The 22,279-nt window shown below is 44.6% G+C and overlaps 2 protein-coding genes across 2 annotated transcripts; one reads left to right on the forward strand and one right to left on the reverse strand.

The window, feature by feature from the left end:
* The first annotated feature begins 656 nt into the window (after positions 1 to 656).
* LOC119383545 (uncharacterized) lies at positions 657 to 5,573 on the forward strand. The gene is made up of 6 exons (XM_049412573.1): positions 657 to 855; positions 1,751 to 1,920; positions 2,092 to 2,251; positions 3,921 to 4,047; positions 4,190 to 4,327; positions 4,999 to 5,573. Exons 1-4 carry the CDS (start codon positions 827 to 829, stop codon positions 4,042 to 4,044), a joined length of 483 nt encoding a protein of 160 aa, XP_049268530.1. The 5' UTR covers positions 657 to 826; the 3' UTR covers positions 4,045 to 4,047; positions 4,190 to 4,327; positions 4,999 to 5,573.
* Positions 5,574 to 9,349: 3,776 nt separating this feature from the next.
* LOC119381260 (uncharacterized) lies at positions 9,350 to 10,120 on the reverse strand. Its single transcript, XM_049413090.1, has 3 exons — positions 9,836 to 10,120; positions 9,662 to 9,758; positions 9,350 to 9,606 (listed from the first exon to the last, which is right to left on the reverse strand). The coding sequence occupies exons 1-3, from the start codon at positions 10,017 to 10,019 to the stop codon at positions 9,435 to 9,437; spliced, it is 453 nt and encodes a 150-aa protein (XP_049269047.1). The 5' UTR covers positions 10,020 to 10,120; the 3' UTR covers positions 9,350 to 9,434.
* Between the last annotated feature and the right edge of the window lie 12,159 nt (positions 10,121 to 22,279).

Consider the following 22,279-nt stretch of genomic DNA (forward strand, 5'->3'; position numbering starts at 1 on the left):
CCCACACGTATACCTGGGTGAATATCGCCACATTCAATCAGTACATGTTCCATCGTTTCCTTAGTTCCCCCGCAGCATGTACATTGTTCTTCTTCGTTACTGAATCTCGCTTTATAACTGCGCGTTCTAAGGCAGCCCGACCTTGCTTCAAACAGCAAAGCGCTTCCCCTTGAATTATCATAATACCTTTCCCTCCTTATTTCGTTTTTTCCCTTTCGGTAGTTACTCAGAGCCGGCTTCTTTTCCAACGCTGTCATCCAATAAGTCGTCTCCGCCTCTCTGACCTTCCGCTTAATGCTCCTTGTTGCCATATCGCCCGCACTGCTAGCCGTATATTTACTGGTGAGCCTCCTAGTTCTTTTTCTCCACTGCGTGTCAGCGCTTTTTCTATACAAATACCTGAAAACCTTCTCTGCCCATCTACTCTTCTTCATTTTCCTCAGCCTCTCTTCGAATCTCATTTCGCTCTGAGCTTCCCTCACTTCAAAGCCTGTCCATCCCATATCACCCTTTACAGCCTCATTTGTAAAGGGCCGGATAGGTGGGGCCAGATAGGGCCGGGTAGATGAGAGGTCGGATAGGTGAGAGGCCGGATAGGTGGGGCCATCTGGCGGCGCAAAGAAGAACTCTGCAAGCGAGGTGAGGCGTAATCTCGCAAAGGCTCATGGGATGCGCGCGGTCTGCACCAGCTTCCGGTTCAACGGCTCTCCGTCGGCTGCGTCGTTTCTGAGCCATCTGAGTTATCCGTGTCGCTGTCGCAAGGTCTACGTGCGCTTTCTTCATCGCAACCCATCGCGTATGCTGCGAATTCCTAGTGGACGCTACCATGGCCGCACCTAGGATTGACCACAACAGGTAAGCATGTGCTGTCATTGCCAAATAACATTTTCGTTCGCAGTGACAAACGACGGACTGTACGTGCTGTCACGATTCTGTGTCTTTCTCGAATGATAAGCGGCGTGGCCTTGGTTGTTACGTCTTTCTACTAGTTTAGCTACAATTGTGATTTTGTAAGTTCTTAGTCATGTACATAATAACGCAGGACGGCCGCTAACGTGTTTATTTTTGCGGCTTTTCTTCTGTCACGGCGCTCAGCTGTTTTTGCACTCGTAGTTGTACTGCTCTGTCGTCGTCTCATATTGCAGGGTATAATAGCTCGTATCAACATTCACCGTGTGCAAGGGTTATCCTATGTTACTAAAGCAACGCGTGCAGCTGCGGCAGCCTGGCAAAACGTTCAATCGTCCGTTCGCGAATCCGATTAGAATGCAGCGCTGTAAAGGCTTTAAAAGCCAAATCTGTCCGCGGTATTTTTTTTTTTTTTTAGAGAAGTCAAGCTTGTTGGGCGTTTACGTATGTGCATCGCGTTGGCGAGCAGGCTGGCCGAGATGACGCTCACCTCATCATCAGGCGCCGTGTTTCTTATCCGTAACTGCCTGTTCTGCTCGCGTGTGCACCAGATAAGGTGCACACGCGAGCAGTACAAGATAGTACAATTGATTAGTACAAGATAAATGCTTGGAGAAACACTTGAAATCACCAATAATGCATTGTAGCTGTTATTTAAGTAGAATAATAGTGCGCTTTTTTTTTTGTTTACCTAACGACAGCATCTGGCTTTTTGCAGTTGTGAGCTAACTAGCCAGGCAATTGCATTTTCTCGGCTAAGTCAGCACAACTTTGCATGTAGGAATATGTCAAAACTAATGAATTGCCCATTTAAATTATCGTTTATCGTTTCTTTTTCAAGAACCTTCGACCTGGACACTGGGAGAAATCTCCACTATGAGCAAGGGGAACATCTGTGGCCGCAGATCAACTACGCAGCCATATGCCAATATTTCGTGCAAAAGGATAGCCACGATGGTGCAGCTGCCAATGCCTTCCGTGCGCTGGATGCTTACCAGTATGTTAAATCTGGTATGTAGCATGCTGTCTCGACAGTCTACCAAAACGCTGCATTAGGATGTAACAATTAAGACTGACTGCACTTTGTGCTTCTTATTGCAAAAACATTTTATGAATTCATGACTTCACGTCGTTTATACTCATGGCGTTAACGCGTGTTGCCTAAAAAATGCACTTCTGCAGGTAAAGTCCACGATATTAAGACAGCAGTCCCACAACCGGGACTGCGCGTTTTAAAAGGCTATGTGAGCCCATCGCAGAGGTCCGGGCCTCTGTATGAATGTTGGATTGCAGTGAAGGACAAGGGTGAAATCGAAGATGCCAGGTGTTCGTGCATGGCGGGGTAAGAAAAAAACGCTGACTACAGTGCTATTTGCTATGTTTATTTTTGAACCGTTGTCACTGCTCCTGAAGAATTAGACAAAGACATGGATAATGACAGACCAAACACATATATAAATTTAAGATATGTTGAGTGAAGCGAGAAGACTAAAGAACTGTGTACACACATTATGGTCAGTATGTATTACCGTGCCTTTTTTTACACATTTTTCGTATAATTGTTTTCAATGAGCCATTGAACAACCAACCCATAGTAAAGACTTCTAAACAACAGTCAGATGGACATAAGTCAATTTATCTCGGTCGTTAAGTCGCACCCATCTTTGGCCAATGGTCATGCTTTTCTCAGTATCTGCTTCAGCTCCACTGGATGGATAGTCCTTGGAGGGATGGCATCTGAAAATCTTTTGGCCGTGTCGACCATCATGAGCATGTACTAGTTGTGTTTGCTAGAGTTTGGAAACTATAATGTTAATGGCTGGAATTTTTCTTTGCGGGACACAAGTGGAAGGTTTGGATATTAGCGCAAGAGCTACTCCATTAGACATGCCTATCCATCTGTCAAAGTAGTTGCCGAGACAAAATGCAAATTGCTTCCCAGTCTCAACATCATATGGGCTTGCACTTCCGAAATCCTTTCGCTATCAATCTAAACTTCTGCAGCAGTGCTGTTCTCCTCTCCCCACGCCAAAGTTTCAACTGTACAATCTCTACTAGTTACTCATTTTCCTAGTTCAGTTGCACTCATCATGCCCACTACTGTGTACTTTGCATGCGTGATCACTACAGCAACTTTTTTATCGCATAAGAAATTGGAAAGTTCCTCATGTCTCGGACAGATCCTGCCTTTTCTGCAACAATATCTAACTTGCCGAAATTTAAGTTCCACATGGCTCAAGCACTGCAGTGAATAAATCGTTGCTGGCTTGCCAAATATTTTGTTGCGATTACTGACGCATGTAAGAACATGAACAGGGCTTACAGCAAATCGAGCACATACGTATTTCAAGCACTTTACAGGAAGAACGAACACTATGCACCAAATTCAAGGCATCTTCTATGTAGACCAAATATGCGTTGGTCCATATACATAGACATTTCAAGCACTTTACAGGAAGAAAGAACACTATACACCAAATTCAAGGCACCTTCTGGGTAGACCAAATAGGTGTTGGTCCTACATTTGCTTTGACATCTTTTCAAGATCACTAACTGAGCATGCGCACTGCACCAACAAGTCCTAATTTTATAGTTTGTGGAGAGTATGAGTTCGTGCTTCACTGCTGCAGCCATATTGGCCATGGAGTTGCCCTCAGAGCACAGAATAAGGCTGTTTTTATAGGCACTCTTGTCCGGTAGAGCAGGTTAGACGAATATTGGAGCTACTGCTGCTTCATTCCAGCTCATATCCGCCTTAGTTTGCCTCTTCCATGGTTGAAGTCGACACCAGCCTTCCTGGTCATTAACCACTTCTCTTTCCTCCTTGATTCCACATGCTGGCAGTGTGCACTGCTTTTCTCACTTTTGTCATGGGCAGCAAAGCTACTGAATCTGCCTTTTTTTTCTTCGGTACCATTGTTAAAATCCAGTATCTGCTCCCATTCTTTGAACAAACTTATGACAAGACACCTTAAGCAGCCATGCAATGCAAAAGCTTTTTCTTTTTCCAGGTTGGGGCGGGTCTGCAGTCACAGTGCTGCAGTTTGCTTTGCTGTCGACTTTTGGACCCAGGTCAGCACTGGACATCCCGCTCCAACGGATCTGCCATGCCGGTGGGTGCTGCCTCGCCTATAGAAGGTAATAGCAAAATGAGACAACGTAGGTTTTAGCTTCGCAGCCCTACTTTAAAATAGTGCAAGCCATGAGTTTCAGCCATTATAACATAACAGTGCCAACAAACATGCCAGTTCAGTTTTATATATTCTAATTTCATCTGCAGATCCCATCTAAGCCAGCCAAAAATATATCCTATCAACGGCATCGTTATGGGCCAACGGCAACAGTGACGAAAGAGCGTGGAGCAGTTAAGCTGAAAGGGATCCCTGACGTAAAAGGCTTCCTGGAAAGCCTGCAGCAGGTGAAACATATAACAGTGCACTTGAACCCTTTCACTGCTGGTTTTTTAGGCACTGCTCTGCCCTGTCTGCCGGTTTTTTTTTTTTTTGCATGGTATGTGGAAATTTTTTGTTAGCAATGCAGTAGGGTGCTCTTCAGGACTTGTAAACATTTTTACTGGGGATTATCTTGACAAATAAGCATTGCTCGTTACAAGCAAATTAACGAGTACAAGAAAATTGCAAGCACAGAACTAATTAGGAAAATAATATAATTAGCCATTAATTCACAGTGGCTAAGCCACTAATTCATTTTATTCGATGTCCAAATTCATCAAGAGCGCCTGCACTTCTTTGTTTTCCAAATTACGCACGCACGTGGCATGCTGACTCGCCATGGCTGCGCTGCTGAGACGCTGGCGATGAGACTCAACCGACGCTGGTGTGGAAGCATGCGCTTCATCTATTGTCGAAAATTCCACTACGAGTTATATTTGTGTATACGTTCCCTCTATAGATGGCGGGACACACCAGCATTGTTTTCTTTTACAAGAGTTGTCTCGTGAGTGGCAGGGAGTGATTTAATGAGGCAAAACGAGTGTCATCGCCAGAGTTATTTCGGAATTAGTGGTGCAAGGTTTAACATTTGTCTCATAGCACTTCAATGCCTGCAATTCTTGGTTTTCCTCTGCAGGTTGCACCTTCATCCAGGGTTTTCACACTAACGACCCCCCAGGCAAGAGTGGTTCCTGCTGCCACAGTACCGCAAGATGCCACTGTCCTGCACAATTCTCCTACAGCAACTCTAGATATAACTCTCGAGGTACCATTGTCTGCGTATACCTCTAGGCTTCTCAATTCAAAAGGTTTTAAAAATGAAAATGTGGGTGCCTTGGCAGCCGACGTAGTAGACAAATTCATGATAACAGCGGCTGAGGCAAGGAGAATTGAATGTTCAACAAGAACGCAGGCAAACAATCCCCTGTGGCACCAGCATAGAAAAGGCAGGGTAACTGCATCAATCTTCAAAAATGTGTGTCGTTCGAAAAGAGTGCGCTGCACGACTCTGCTAAACAAGATCATGAGCCCGCGCCCATTAAATGTGCCCGCCGTTTTGTATGGTGTAGCCAATGAGCCGGTGGCCAAAGAGCGGCTACTTGAACACCTGCAGACAATGCATACTAATGCACGCATTGAAGCATGTGGCCTAATGGCACACCTAAATTATCCACTCCTCGGCTGCAGCCCAGATGGCATTTTCTTATGTGACTGCCACGACTCTGCACTAGTTGAAGTCAAGTGTCTCTTCAGCTTGCGAGACTGCAGTCCCCAAGATTTGGTAGCCGAAGGTCAGAAGAGGAAGGGGTTCTGCTTTACAGCCAATGGGACGTTGAAAGAAAGCCATGCCTACTACTACCAGGTGCAAGCTCAGCTTCATCTAAACCTGGACAACATCAATAAATGCTACTTCTACCTTCACGTTGAGGGCGGCGGGCACCTGGTAGTAGTAGAAAGAGACGAAAGTTTTATGGAAACGCACAAAGATAGCTTGGAAGCTTTTGTGAGAGACATTGTTTTGCCTAGAATAATTCTTGGAAACGCTATGTGAAGGCCAGGAAATGTAATAATATCTGTGGTTGTACGTGCCAAAGTCACAGTATGATTAAGGGGCACACCGTAGTGGAAGGCTCCAAGTAAATTCAACCAACTGGGGTGCTTTACCATGCACCAATATTGCACAGTACACGGACCTTCAGCATTTTGCCTCCATTGAAATGCAACTGCCACGTTCGAGATAGAGCTCGCGACCTACGGGTCAGCAGCCAAGCACAGTAACCACTGTACCACCGAGATCGACAAGTCCATGAAATGCAATATTTTTGCCAGTTAATTACTGATCCATGTTTTATGCAAGTGCTTGTCAACCGTTCCTTTCTGAAAACTTTAGCACCTATGAATCTGAGTGCAACAATGAGTCATACACATTATTACATAATCCAATATGTTCATGAGCTTGCTTGGTGCTTGTAGTTTTGCAAGTGCCAGGGAACAATACTTGTATTTTTAGCAATCGTATTATAGTGTGTGATATTTTAAGCAAGTGTGATATCCCTTACTTCTATTGTAGTGAAGTGGTCAGCAGTTGAGCACTGCAACCACTGTACCACTGAGGTGGACAAGTCCATGAAATGTGATATTTTTGCCAACTCAATTACTGCTCTATATTTTATACAAGTGCTAGTCAACTTATGAAACTGAGTGAACAGTGAGCCGTACACATTATTGCTTAACCTAATATGTTTGTAAGCTTTCTTGGTGCTCCTATATTTTGCAACTGCCGAGAACAATACTTGTATTTTTAGCAATTTCATTACAATACGTGATATTTTAGGCAAGTGCAATATCACTAACTTGTGTTTATAACGATTTGTTTACTAGCCGAGTTAACATGGAGTATTGTCATGGTGTTTCTTCGAAGCATGCAGAATATAAAGACTATCGAGTCATGTATAATAACTTCAGGCAAAATGACTATTTTTTCTTATGTACTTATCGTGCTTACTTATCATTAATGGTGAACTGTAGGACTAGCAACCTTTTTTTAAGGGGGACTTTTATTGTGACTATGAATGCCTATTTCAATGTTGGTGCCTATCTTGTATTTTCGTAGCCTAACAATGCCTTTTTCCGCCTTCTGTGTTAGCCACATTTTCTTTATAATGTGAAGTTAAACTAAACAGTTCCACGTGTCAAAACCAAAAATCAGATTATAAAATTTCACCACCTGCAGATCTTTAAGGTGCATGGTACATGGCCGCATTTGCATTTTGCCCCAGATGAAATGTGGCTGGCAGGGTCAGGATTTCGTCCTGCGACCTTGTGCTTAGCAGTGCAACACCAAAGCTACTAAGCAACCATAGCATGTTTTGTAATGTTATCACTTACTGGGGAACTTGGTTGACGACAGCCATTTTTAACCATGAGCACTTTGCCAGTGTAATGGCTGTATTTGCATGTCTAGGAAGAACTCACCACCTTGCCCAGTGGACATACTGCCGACAGAGTTAAATATTCAATTTGTCTGTTTTTCTTTTTTGGCACTCAAAACTGGCAAATATTCTGCTGCTCTTGAGGACATCAAATCATCGAACAATCAAAAGTATAAGTATGTACCGCTAAGTTTGGTGGACGCCGAGTGTTCTTTTGCTGCTACGCTTTATTACTATGAGAAAAAAAAGACTGAATGTGAAACCCAATAACCTTGAGTTGGCGCTTGTTCTGAGTGTTTTCACAAGTTTTCCCATGGCATCTTAAATCGTGGTAAAATTCAGTGAACTCTTGTAACCTATGCCTTTTTAATGATCTCTTTTATGCATTGTGCCTACAATAAAGCTTTGAAAATTTACTCCAGGTCCACTTGTGTGGTTATTTCTGTGTGGTTTGTAAACATCAATCAGGTAAGCAAGAAAGGTTCATGGTCCAAACTGGTGAACATTCAATCACTGCATCATTACATGTTGTAAAGCTTTCCATGTGCTAACATACAATAAAGCTTTAAAATAAAATAGTGGTGAAATGGTTAGCAATGTCACAGGGCACACTTTCTTCGAAAGCCATCAGAATCAGGTATAGCTGTATCGCTCACCTTTTTTTGAGAGTGGTGGGCAGATTCACAAGCCCAGCAACTACAGTTGTGATCTCGTCATAAACATCCACTAATGTGTGAGGAACAGTGCCAGTCATTATGCGCCATTTCTTCAGATGACCAATGGCTCTCTCGACAATAATCCGTGTTGAAGAAATTCTCCTTGAGGTTGTGACTTCTTGTCCAGGAAGCTGCACCCTGTTCTTTGTAAAACTTAGTGTTATGAGCTGAACATTTTTTTCATAGAATTCTTCAAAGAGGAGGAAGCCACGATCAGCCAGAACCTGGTCGCCACTTAGTAGGTGGTCCATAAATCCTGTGCAAAAAAGAGGCTAGAATTGAGTTGCTGAAAATATTGCACTGATCTAATAATGGGTATGAACAGCTCACCAGATAATAATGTCAGCTCCTTATCGGAAATTCTTCCTCCATAGGTCTTTGACAAAAACATAACTGCACCGTGAGGGTTTACTGCAACAAGGTACTTCAACGTACTGTTTTGTTTGTAGTTGCTCCACACAATTTGTTGACAATCCTGGTTTAAAGGCCTGCAAAGTTTAAGACAGTAAACCATCTGCATGCTAACTTATATTGACTACAATTCACTGGTTGCAATGCATAGGTAGTCAAACAAGTGATAAAGGATAGGTGCTTCAGTTATGAATGTATAAAATTACACAGCTTGCCTAGCAACGGTCACTTCTGTGCAGTCAATGATTGCACGCAGCTTGGGAAAGTTCTTGCGTTCCTTTTCTGTCAACCAGCTGTGGCACACCTGAGGACTTGGGAACACTATCACTCCTTTGCAAAGGTGGTGAACAGCAACCAACAGAAGCCTGAAACTCTGGCTGATAGTATTTGGTGTGACGTCAAACCTATATGCCAAATCCTTAAATGCAAGGTTTAGACGAAGTTTCATCAGGAAGGAAAGCAGATGCATCTCATGAGGGAACTTGTGCTGTGCAGAGGGAAGAACGGGGACAATGCTGGCTAGCATGACGAAGAAAACTGTCTTTGGCAACCCTGAAAAAAAAAAGAAAATGCTATGCATAAGAAAGTCCATCTTGTGTAAGGTGTACAAGACCTCAATTTATACATGCCTGTGTAAAAATGCACTTCAGCATCGCTCATAGATGTCACACTTTTCCTTTGCTGCTTTTTTACTGCAGAATGGAGACCATCCTTTTTTTAGCTTCTGCAGCTCATCCTCGAGAAGCTGCACTTTTGCCTTCATAGCTGCATAGAAATGGCATCCTGTACTTTGGATTTCAGCTGTCCTTTCACTGTAGAAAAAGAGAAAGAACGTATCTACAAGCCCGCACATTTAAACGACCGCTCCAGTCGGTCGTCGCAAAGCTGTAAGCTCTTACGTGCGTGCAGCTGACGCTTCGTCGAAAGACTTTCCTGACACGTCATCTTCTCTCACTGGTGCGATGTCCTCGCCTTCAGAACCACTGGCTGATTGCGTGTCGCAGCAGCTTATGTCACTGACAAGTTACAACTGCTGTGTCCGTGTATTCCGCAGCGGCACCATTGGCCTGATGTCCTGCGGCCGTTGACTGCTGTGTCATGATTTTCTCGGGATCAGTGCCAGCCCTGGCTGCACGTTTCGCGGCGGCCGTGCGTTTCAGCGTTAAAGCCGTATGCCTGTCGTAGCTGCGTAGATTGTAAGGTTGTGGTTGTGCTGATGAAAAAATACACATCTAAATACCTTTCACGCTTCCGTCTTGACGCCTCAGTTGCTCTCTCGTCTTGCCAAAATATCGATGGCACGTAGTCAACATGCCGCGGATCTTTGCTAGGAGCGCCTGTACGTAAAGTAAATACCGAATGTGTCAGACACAGGTAAATCATACATGCAGGATCTGGGGCAAATATTACCCACCTTTGACAAAGTGGTCTTGGCACACTCTAGCTCCGATGCTTGGCATCCGGAGGCTACCATTCGCCGTGGCTCTCCTTACCGCCACAACCCACTTCATTTTTCTATCTTCGTTCCAAGGGAACCTGAACATCTTTTTCCCTTTGGTACTCGAACTCGAGCAATTGACAGCTGCACAACCGACCATGATTGCGCTAGCGATTAGGTTGCAACGCGATCCAGCGAAAAAAACGTGTCTACAGCTCCAACAACGCCGCTAGCGAAACTGCGCGCCACGGATGTCTTGAACCGGAAGCCGATGCAGACGGTGCATCCCATGATCCTTTACGAGTTTACGCCTCACCTATTGTAGAAACCTAACGTATTCTATTTCTCCGCTGGTGTAACGAGGAGGGCACCTCCTCGTTGCTGCTTGGAGCGGCGTCCATTGAATCGCTGTTTTGCAAAGCGTCGAAGCGCAGATGATTCGCGACGTCACGAATCGCGGCGATTCTAAGTTCCAGAATGTCGTCTTCAACACTAGTCGACATTTTTGACGGCGGTGCTGTTGACAAGGCGTGGCTGAACGTGTCCGCCTAGCAGACGAAATGTTAGCTGAACAGCTGAGTCTTCCGTCACTCCTTTCTGTAGAAAAGTGGTCAGCTGGGGCGCGATCTGGAGGTGGCGCTGCCGGCGCTAAAAATGGCGGGCTTGCCGGCCATTGTGAATCGTGCTAGATACCGGTGATTTAAATCAATAAAGCAGATAGTTATTCGTCCCTGAGTGACATTTCGGGTCGCGAATCGCTACTAGGGGGTCGATAACTACTCGGGATGCAAAAACCTTGACAGGCGTAAATTTGATGTCAGTGCTCCTTTAAGTTTATGCTTCGATGTTATATGTATCTAATATAACTTTTAGCTTGAACCAGACCTTTCTATTTCGTACCACACCCGCCACGGTGGTGTAGTGGTTATAGCTCTCGACTGCTGACCCGATCGAAGGTCGCGGGATGGAATCCCTGCCGCGGCGGCCACGTTTTCGATGGAGGCGAAAATGCTTGAGGCCCGTGTACTTAGATTTAGGTGCACGTTAAAGAACCCTAGGAGGTCGAAATAATTATATCATTAATGAGAACTAACAGACACTAATGCCAAGGAAAGTACAGTGGACGTTATTTGTGGTAATTAGGATATAAATGCGAAGAAAGTAAAGCGGACGAAAAGATAACTTACCGCCGGCTGGTACTGAACCTGCGACCTTCGAATAACGCGTCCGATGCTGTACCTATGAGCTACGGTGGCCGTCATCCTCCCGTCCACTTTATGGGGCATATATCTGCATTTAAACCTAGGATTGTTAATCAGCGCCGATCGCAGCCATGGCGGCGACTGTGGAACACTCTTTTTTCCGCCTGTTGGCGTCACGTAGCACGTGATCTTCCTACGAGCTGGCAGCTAACCGATAATCCCTCGCATACTACCTGAAGGCATCAAGTCTCCCAGAACGAGACCTTCGCCATGAATGAAGGAAAGAAGGTGACTTTTCAGGGATCGCTTTTCTTTGTTAGACACAATAATAATGACAACAGACAATAATGTCAAAGAAAGTATATAGGGGATGTTATTTGTAGCAATTAGGATGTAAATGTGAAGAAAGTAAAGTGGACGAAAAGATAACTTGATGCCGCCAGGGACTGAACCTGCGACGTTAGAATAGCACGTCCGATGCTCTACCAGTGGGCTACGGCGACGGTCATCCTTGGTCATCCTCCCGTCCACTTGATGTGGTATATAGGTGCATTTAAGCGAGGATCTCGAGGGTCTCGTCATAGCGAGGGTCTCGTTCTGGCAGACTTGATGCCTTCAGGTAGTATGCGAGGGATTATTGGTTAGCTGCCAGCTCGTAGGAAGATCACGTGCTACGTGACGCCAACAGGCAGAAAAAAGAGTGTTGCACGCTCGCTACCATGGCTGCGATCGGCGCTAACACTACTAGGTTTAAACGCACATATACGCCCCATAAAATTGACGGGAGGATGACTACCACCGTAGCTCAGGTAGAGTATCGGGCGCGTTTCTTTACTTTCTTCACATTTATATCCTAATTACTGCAAATATCGTACCCTATACTTTCGTTGGAATTATGGTCTGTTAGTTCTTATTGATATTGTGTCTAACAAAGAAAAACGAGCCCTCAAAAGTCACCTTCTTTCCTTCATTCATAATCATATCGTGGTTTTGGGACGTTAAATCCCAACAATTATAATATTATAGATTTCGTACCAGTTTAATTTTTAAGAACCCGTTTTCTGAGTATTCAGAAAACCGGAGGTAAGAGATCGGTCGGAAGTTCTTGTACGAGAAAAAAAGTCGATTCGTTGCTCGTGCCACTTAATAGAGACGACAGTAAAGGCTTTCAATTGGGGTTCAACTGGCAGAAAGCCCAGCCTTTCTTGTCATGACTTCACCTCTTTCCACAGTATACAGCAACGCGAAGCACTGTTGTGTCGAGAGACAGGAAAGCGAGAACTGAGGAAGCAGTAAAATGACAAACACGCTTCCTGCAGTCCTCTCTTACCTCTTTTTTGTCGCACTTCGTCGCTTCGCGCTGCTCATACCACACCGTGAACTTAAGCCACCTCGATCACATCGTTATTCTTTCTAGTGATTTGCGGATTTCCTTTTCCTTCTAAGTCGAAAGCATAGATGCTCCATCAGACTCGAAAATTGACCGCCGACGTTGGCGGCGGCGGTGGCTTCGGGCACAGCACGAGTGAGGCAAAAAAATCTTCACGTGATGACGTCAGCATATGACGCCATCGTGACGTCACAAATTTTTGCGTGACGTCACGTTACGTAACGTCACATGATGCCGTCATCACATAACATGGTAGCTTGACCAAAGGCGGGCCGATCACGAAGGCAGTGCAAAACCACGCTGGTCGCGCAAAACTTTCGGAGGGTGGCAGGGCAGGATCAGTACATCGACGGAGAAGAAAACGAGGAAAGATTTCGCCTTCGAGTCGTTTTAGGTGAATGCGTAAGAACTCCGTGAGTTTTTTTTTTCCTCATCGGAAAGCCAGCTCGTCCGTCTTTCCCCTACACATCTTCCATCTTCCATTTCTTTGGGAAAACCCGAGTTCCTGTTTCCTTAAATTATGGAAGTAATTTGTAACCGTGGTTTATGCATCACAACGAAAAAAAAAAGGAAAAAATTCTCCTATTCTTTTAAAGTATGTGGCATTCTTAATGAAGACAAACGAAGATAGCATTCTCCGTAAGACTCTCGATAATCTTCCATCGAAGTAGCGCTGTTACCTAATGGCGTGGATCTTTGTTTACTACCAACCTTCGCTTGACTCCGAAAAACCCAGCCTATCTTCTTAAATAGGCTGAGTATTCTGACACCTCAGTGTTCAGAAAGAGCGACAAGCTTAACTCAGAAAGTTGTGGTACAGCGCTTTCGATATTCCGGAACAAAATTTCGGCACCAGGGAGTTGAACATATCATAACAAAATACATTTATTAGGACAATGCATTGCTTCCAAAACAGGCAATTGCCTTCTTTTTTGTCCAACTGTTCTCGAAATTTAAGTGCAGAAACTTTCTCATCCTGTAGTGGCGCATTTTGCAAGAGCAGCGAAGCTGTTCGTGCGATGCATGGTTGCATGGTCGAGTTTTATCGAACTTTTACACGAACTTTTTCGCGTGAGCTCAGTAATAGCTTCTGCCGGTTTAGATTCGTTCGTGCTTTTTTTTATATTTTGTAGTATAAATAGCGAATTATTCGCTCGTGCGAAGTGCCTATATATTTATGTACAAAAGGGCAGTTGATATACTACGCCTGTCCTGTTTTTGAGTGAGCCTCCCCTTTCACTATGGTCAATAAAATCAATAACGTATTTGCAAATGCAGCCTAGACATATAACAAAACGGAGAAAACCCGAAAGTACGACACTGACGGGCACGCGATGCGGTCTGCGCTACCCCGCGGACCTTCACCGCTTAATATGTTCTGCGTTCGATACAGGGAGTACGGCCAAACACGAACTACCGTGAAGGGCCGCTTACGGATCCGAACGCTGAACTATTATTTGCACAATATGAAAGTCGGAGCGGCTGATTAGGCCGGTAGTTAAGGGAGACTGATCAATTACAGTCCTTACCGCACAACGCATCTGTATACAACTGACTGCTTCTTAAGCGACTCAGATCCTTAACCAACCCTGACATACGGTAAACGATATTGTCGCCTGGCAACGCCCCGTCTGTTCCCGCAAAGTACCTACGCCTCTCAATTTCCATATAAAGCTCTTTAGATCAATCAAGCTTTTAACAATAGAGTAGCCGGCTCTAATTTAGCCTACGTCCACATGTGTGTGCAACTATAGTATAAGAAGTTGCGTGGTTGGCCAGCCTGAAGAGCCGGCGTTGACGATTCGCGAATGTACGCCGGCTCTCGAGCCCAATCCAACGAGCACTGCTGGAACTGGCACTCGCAGAATATGTCCCCTTCCATTCTCCATTCTTTGCCGTTCATTCAATGCGATATTTAAGGCTTCTTTTTCTAATGGGCTCGCTCGTTTCTCTATTAGCGAAGCCGTACTTTGTAACAAATAAAGGGTAAGTGGCTGAGTCATCACGTCTGTCGAAACTAGCCACATTTTTTACAACGAAGCTGTCTTAGCCCGCCTGTGCCGTCGTCGTCGTCGTCGTCGTCGTAGTAGTAGTAGTAGTAGTAGTAGTAGTAGTAATAGTTGTAGTATTACTAGTAGTAGTAGTTGTAGTAGTAGTAGCAGTTTTAGTAGTGGTAGTAGTTGTAGTATTAGTAGTAGTAGTAGTAGTTGTTGTAGTAGTAGTAGTAGTGGTAGTAGTTGTAGTTCTAGTAGTAGTAGTTGTTGTAGTAGTAGTAGTAGTAGTAGTAATAGTAGTGGTAGTAGTAGTAACTTAGAATAACAGAGAGCTGAGCTAGGTGGTAAGTATTCATTCTAAAAATACAGGGCGTGCAAACGCGGACAGAAGACTTCTTTCTTCTGTCCGTGTTTGCACGCCCTGTCTTTTTAGGATAGTAGTCGTAGTTGCAGTAGTAGTAGTATTATAGTAGTAGTAATAATAATAATACCTCGGGTTTAACGTCCCAAAACCACCATATGATTATGAGAGACGCCGTAGTGGAGGGCTCCGTAAATTTAGACCACCATGGCGGGGCTAGTAGTAATAGTAGTAGTATTCGTAGAGCAGTAGTATTAGTAGGTGTAGTAGTAGTAGTAGTAGTAGTATAGCGGTAGTAGTAGTAGTAATTGTAGTAGTACTAGTATAGCAGTAATATGGTAGTAGTAGTAGTAGAAGTAGTAGTTGTAGTAGTAGTAGTAGTAGTAGTAGTAGTAGTAGTAGTAGTGGTGGTAGTTGTTGTTGTTGCTGCTGCTGCTGCTGTTGTATAGTCGTAGTGGTAGCTGTTCTAGTAGTAGTAGTAGTAGTAGTAGTAGTAGTAGTAGTAGTATAGTAGTAGTAGTAGTAGTAGTAGTAGTAGTAGTAGTAGCAGCAGTTGTTGTAGTAGTAGGCGTCACGCAGGTCACATGACCAGAAGGGAGAGTAACTAAAGACTAAAACGAAATGATGACGATGATGCTCGAAATGATGAGGCTGAAGATCACGATGCTAAATGATCATGGTGTTGATAAAAGGTGATGATGATGAAGCACTTGATCTCGCTAGCCAGTCACATACACTCTCGCGCTTATAGCTTCGCTATCCGACATTTTTCACGGCGCTGAACTGGTTGTTGTTCTCTTTTTTTTTTTTTTTTTACGAGAGTCTGCAATCCACAGTCGCCGCCGTGTATCATTAATCGCTTACGTTTCTTAATTGATAGCTGTTTTGCTTGCGGCCAGCAAACGAACAAAATAATGATAGAACTGATGAATTAACGATTCAATGAATGGAATGAATGAATTATAGCCTCATTGGTACACCGTTAAATTTTATGTGCAAACGAGCGCGCGTGATTCGTCAGAACTTGCAAGGCCAGACAGCCTTCAAGTTGAAACAGGCTTTGTTGATAAGCGACACGAAACGTCACCCATCGCTCATATAACGAGTCGTGTCATGCATTTCCCGTACGCAATAGTGGCCGGAGAGGAGACCTCCTTATTTACCTCCAGCGTTCCTGTAATGCCGAAGCGTCGAAGGACACTTCCAGCATATCCGTTGAACCTGAACTCCAGCTCGAGGCTCAACTGATAATAAAAGAATAAATCATCAACTGGAACAGCAGAAACCGGTGGAAGTTGATGTAGTAATAATTATGTGGGGTTAACGTTCCAAAGAACGATACAATTATCAGGGACGCCTTAGTGGAGGGCTCCGGAAATTTCGACCACCTGGGGTTCTTTAACATAAACCTAAATCTAAGTACACGCGTCCGAAGTATTTTTGCCTCCATCGAAAATGCGGCCGGTGCGGCCAGGATTCGATCCCGCGACCTTCGGGTCAGCAGTCGAGCACCATTGCCACTAAACCACCGTGGCAAGTAGGAAGTGGCTGTCATAATTGAGCAACCGCTTAATGGATTGCCTGATCGATTGATTTAAATCATAGTGAACTAGGATATTACGAACTATTATATTCTAGTTCACTCTAATTTCAAATTGCCCCATAGCGTCTAGTAACTGTGCGGGGAACACGCAACGCTTTATCACGTTACATCGGCCTGCGGACACTCAAAGGCTGTGCCAATAAACAACACACCAACACCGGAGCAGTGGGAGGCTGCGCTGTCCTGTTCGAAGCGTGAAGAACAGCTCAAGCTGATAGACAGAGCTCGCAAGATGCAAAGGCCACAGGGGCTTGGACCGAGGGCTCCACCTTCGCCGGGAGAATTCATTTGCATTATTAAAGTTTTTTTCATTCATTCATTCATTCATTCATTCATTCATTCATTCATTCATTCATTCATTCATTCATTCATTCATTCAAATTTAAACGGAAGCCCAAAAGAGGCGAAACAGATTGTGTATCCCGTCCTATACCCCAAAGGGCAATAAATAGTATGAAGAGATTGCAGAAAAAAAAACGGTTGAAGAAAAAAGAAAAAGGAAACGCTAGGCCTGCGCGTATGCGCACCACAGCCCCAGCGTAAGCAGGAGTAGCGGCCTTCATAGAGCCCATTGGAAACACTCTTTGGGCGCCTATATACTGCAAGCACAGTTGAGAAGTACCCTTTACGCCATAAATAATCTTCATTTTGCCAAGTAGCGAAGTGCCCAGTGCGCCATTGTGCAACATTTTGAGATACACACACCTACGTAGATGCACATTTTGTTCAGGTTGTGGCCGATGATTATGATGTTAATGAACTATGCATGAACCCTTTGTAACTGGTGGGAAGCTTTAAGCCAGCCGCAAAAATTTGCGCAGCGTCGATATGAAAAATGGCAACATACCAAATGCGCACTGTTCACATTTGCCTGAAGCGAAGCTCCTTCACATCATCTTTCATCCAATGCTCGGATGAGCACGACGCAAAATGTCTTCCCGCGCTGATTACAGCCATTTTCTAAACCGCGAGTATGATGTCCACGTCATAGGCGATCAAATCTGACCGAAATCGTCTCAGACGCTTTCCTTATGTGGGAACTTGGAAACCGGAAGCAAATTAAAAGCACCTCGCGCGGGCGTCATTTCCGTGACGTCGGTAAATTCTTTTACGTTGACGGACATAAGACACTTCCGCGTTAACCCTATGCTAGCCTGTTTGTTGAGCGCTGAGAAACGTAGACGGACGAAGTGTCACGTGGTGACATAGTGTCGCGCCGAAATATATGCATTCCGTCATGAAATACACCACGTCCCACATGTAGTCATTGTGTTCCGCATAACCTGGTCTATTTAACACCCAGTGACAGGCCTCGCCTGATCAAAAACCGTATGCGTAATTCCGCCTCAATTTTTTAATCACCGAGGTCACTGAAACGATGGTCGCCTCAGCTAATTTTCAAGGGCTCGCAGCTGGACGAGTTGGTTTACGTAGCACATTATGGCGAAACAGCATTTCACAGGCGCCCCCCTTATCCATTCGCCTAAGACGACACGAATGCGAAAGCCACCGTCTTCTTTTTCTTTACAGTCGATGTATTGATTCTCCCCCGCCCCATCCGAAAGCTTTCTACACCTAATGTTATTTTGAACTGCCTCCAAGATCGGAAGCATTGCAAGCTTACTGCACCTCACCCACAGTTGCACTGCCTCCGTGATCGGCTCACCTTTGACCAAGCGACGTCATGTGATGACATGAACTACAGCCACCACGTGACGTCATGAAAGACAGACATAATGACGACGTCACAAATCTCAGCGATCTGCGATGTCGTGGTGACGTCATGCACGCGATGATTACATCATCAATCGTGTTGACCCCGACGCCGCGGGACGCCGCCGATGCCGACGGTGAATTTTCGCGCTTGATGAGGCACCTATAAGAGCTTTGGCCCTAATTACGAATGGGACGTGGTGCTGAGTAAATCACTACGGAATTTTTTTTTTCCATTTCACTTCCTTGTCATGTTCGTTCTTTCACCTTTACTGCGATTCGCGCTCTTTCGCCCCAACTATAATTCACCAGTTCCTTTTTGCAACCCCCCTACCCTCCCCCCCCCCCCATAAAAAAAAAATAAAGCTAAAAGCTTCCAAGCGCAGGCTTGTGAACGCGCCATGTAATATACGCGAAGATGACAGTTCCTCAATTTCTTCCTTCGTGCTGTCAAAATGCCCCCCCCCCCCCTCACCCGCCTTTTTCTCGCCCTTAGCCCTTCCCCTTCACTTGAGTGAAGTAAGAGATTTCATTTTCCCAGTTCTCTTCTCCTGTATTCCTCATCGCTATGTTAGGACGCTTTCTTTTCTCATAACATCTGTCGGCGTAAAAAACAATGGTATAGAAAACAAAACCATTGAGCCATTTCGTAGAAAATGACGACATCAAAAAGCCGTCGTGGTAAAATGAAAGTGCGTTTGAGAAATCAGTCCAGCCGAAGCCCGCAAGTTCGAAGAAAGGTTCGTGAAAGGAAACAGCTTTTCATTCATATCTACAATAAAAATGGATACGGATTTCTCAGGAAGAAAGCTTCCTGACAGATGAAAAAAATCTGACTATAATTAATGGCATTTTCCATCAATCAGCAATCTTTATTTCCGAGAAATCCGCGTGGATTTCTTTTGTAAAATCTGGCTACGAACGAAACGAATAATTTTTTTTTTCCTTTTTTAAAGCAGAAAGCAGTTTTAGCGTGCCCTCTATTCCGGTATACGTAATGGTTTTTGCGCAATGCTGGGTTATTGGACATTGCGCACAGGAGGAGGGGAGTGGGGGGGGGGGGGGGGCGTGGCTTTTTATTAGGGGTGTGCGAATATTCGAAAATTTCGAATAACGAATTGAATAGAGCATATTCGAAATACCGAATAACTTTTGAATATTTTTCAAATACTCAGCAACGACGAAAAATGATCGAAGGAACGAGATGTTGGAAGAGCGATAGGTAACTTTTCTTGTTTTTATTATCTTATTACCCAGATGCATGCAGCTCGTGAACCTACGGGACTATCGACGTTATGTTGATCACAACATGAAGCCATTTTTGCTTAAAACTCCAGTGTCGCCGGAGAGACAGTGTCATCAATCCGCTATCTTCACCGTGACATCCATGGTGATGATAACTTAAGAAAATTGCCCAATATTTATGTATCAGTTCCATTTAAAAGCTGTTGACAAAGCACCACCTTGAATATCGTAGTCACTGATGTATGTCAACCTGCAGTTAGAAAATATTTCGAAGGCTCTAGTGTCTGCTGTATACGAGCTTCCCTCAGTTTAAACAACTGTGGTATTTTTAGTCGGTCAAAAGTAATCGTAATGTTCCTTTGCAAAAGCTTGTGAATATTTCTTTCAAATAAAGTGTTATGGGTTTATTGGGCTGATTTAAAAATGGTTGTCTTAATACTCGAAATTTATTCGGGCAGTATTCGATTTCTATTCGTATTCGATTCGGTGTCGTCACTATTCGATTCGTATCCTATTCGGTTCTAAATGTCACTAACCTCACACCCCCCAATTTTTATCGTCTGAAGGGGCCACCAAGTCTGTCTCATAGCTTTACTTAATCGGGCCAACCTAGTCATTGCTTAAATTGCAAGGTTACGGTCACGCAGGTTTTTGACGATAGTGCCTGTCGAGGGCCCCTGGTGGTGCATTCCAAGAACAGTTAACCATCCCACCCCCTTGGTCCCCGGCTTGGTCCTTGGTCCCCCTTGGTCCACCTTGCCCCCACAAAGCCGGGGACCAAGGGCAGGCCATTCTGAGAATCATGTCATCGTTGCATTGTTTAATTTTGGAACAAAATGTCGGCTAACGTTGCCACTTCAAAGAAGGCCTTTCCCATATCTCAGATATGGGTGATTTCTGAAGGGTATTTGATGTGATTATTCGAGAAACACGTGGATACCGATCTCTAGAACGACTGAAATCTCGTCGCCTATTCTGAGATATATGTATACAGTATTTGTTCCACGGTTTTGTTTCAACAAACAATAAACGCATGGGGTGCCTCAAGAAAAAAAAAAGAAATGCTTGAGACCAGTCATTCCGTGTAGTTCATCAACATACTTATTAAGTAAAAAAAAATGGGACAAAGACAGTCATATGCGGGCCGAGCCGGTAGCGAGAGGTCTGCGGGCTGCGCGTTTGAGACCCCTGCTCTGTAGTTTCAGACTATCCATAGGCTTATATGTATATTGCAGTGACATTCACGCAATATCCGATTTATGAATACGTGAACTACGGCAACACCACCGGTAGCCACATGTCTTGACTGTTTATTCCAGACGGCAACTTATGAGGCAACTACTTGCGTTACTTGGGTGTTCTTATAGGGAAAAAATTGTGAAGCTAGTAATACAATGATTAATGTTGTCGACGCTTTACATCAATCAGTCTCTGTCGCATTTCTGTCCCCTGCGGTAGCACGACCATCCGCGAGAAGCAACAGGACACATGTGAGATTCTTCAAGGGTGCTTCACCATGCATCTAGTTTCACCGTCACGTGATGTCAGACATCTTCCTAGAAGCATAAATAAAGGAGGCAATGGCGAGATGGTGATACTACCATTGCCGTCAACTGTTTCTTACCGTGCCCGGTATCGCTGGTGAAAGCCTGCCCTATAGACACAGTGCACATACAACGACGTAAGTATGGGAGGTTGGCCATCTTATGTGTAGGTGTCTCTAATAGGGCGGAAATGGGTACCTACGCTACAACTATTTTGCATATACGATGCAGGAGAAAACTTCGATATTTCCATTATTCGGTGCACGCACGGGAAAATATGTTGCCATATTGATCTGGGTGATTTTCCTTCTTTCTTCTTTCATTTCATGTACGTTAGTTCACTTTTCGTAGCTCAGAGGGTGCTCTGCTTGAAGTATTTCGTATTAAGAAAATATCGGAGAGATTAAAATAGACCCTAATCCTTCCTCGGCTGCAAGACGTAAGAGCCGTGCCACGCGAACCTGGAAGCGTATAATTTCTGCATCGACATCTGGACAGGCAGGCCCACGGTGCGAGGAAGTAATGGAAATTCGCTGACAAGCGATGCGTTCGTGAGGTCCAACAACTATATCGAATAAGAAGAACGTATATTTAAGGAGATAAAAGATGTAGAGAATATATATAGTTCGAGAATCCCTTTTTAATAACGCCCTCTTGGGCGCAGCACGCAGGTGCCGGTTCTCATGAGAAAGGTATGTCCCTGTCTGTGTCTCACGAAGAGAATCCGCGGGATATTCCTCTGCCGGAACTGTCAGATTCGCATGAAATGCGCCATCTGGTCGTGTCTTTCAAGTGACTTTCTTTTTTTTTTTTTTTGCCCCGTTTGCATGCGTGGCCGCTCTTTTAAATGTACGGTCTTGCATTAAAATTATCATGAAGCAGCGCAGCGACACAATGGGTACAGGCAAGAATGGACGACGCGAGCTCGCTGTCTTTCGAATGAAGCTTTAATTAAAACAAGTTCGCGACACGTGCATATGCACACATGCTGCTGAACGCGCCATTCGTATATGCCTGCGCGTTGCGCTGCCGCATCGTCAGAACGCGCCGCAGTCGTCCAGCAGTTATGGTGCTCCACTGCTGACCCGAAGGTCACGGGATCGACTGCCCGCCGCGCATTTTCTATGGTGGCGAAAATACTCGAGGTCAGTGTACTTAGATTGAGGTGCACATTAAAGAACCCCGGGTGGTCGAAATTTCCGGAGCCCTCCTCTACGACGTTTAACATAACCATATCGTTGTTTTGGGACGTTAAACCCCATCAATCATTATTACTACATTGTCAGAAAAGCGCGCGTTTCAATCTGGGCCATAGCGGCCGGATCAAGATAATGGCGAAATCATTATATACACGTGTACATATCATCA

Source organism: Rhipicephalus sanguineus, chromosome 2 (assembly GCF_013339695.2).
Source record: "Rhipicephalus sanguineus isolate Rsan-2018 chromosome 2, BIME_Rsan_1.4, whole genome shotgun sequence".
Taxonomy (NCBI): Eukaryota; Metazoa; Arthropoda; class Arachnida; order Ixodida; family Ixodidae; genus Rhipicephalus; species Rhipicephalus sanguineus.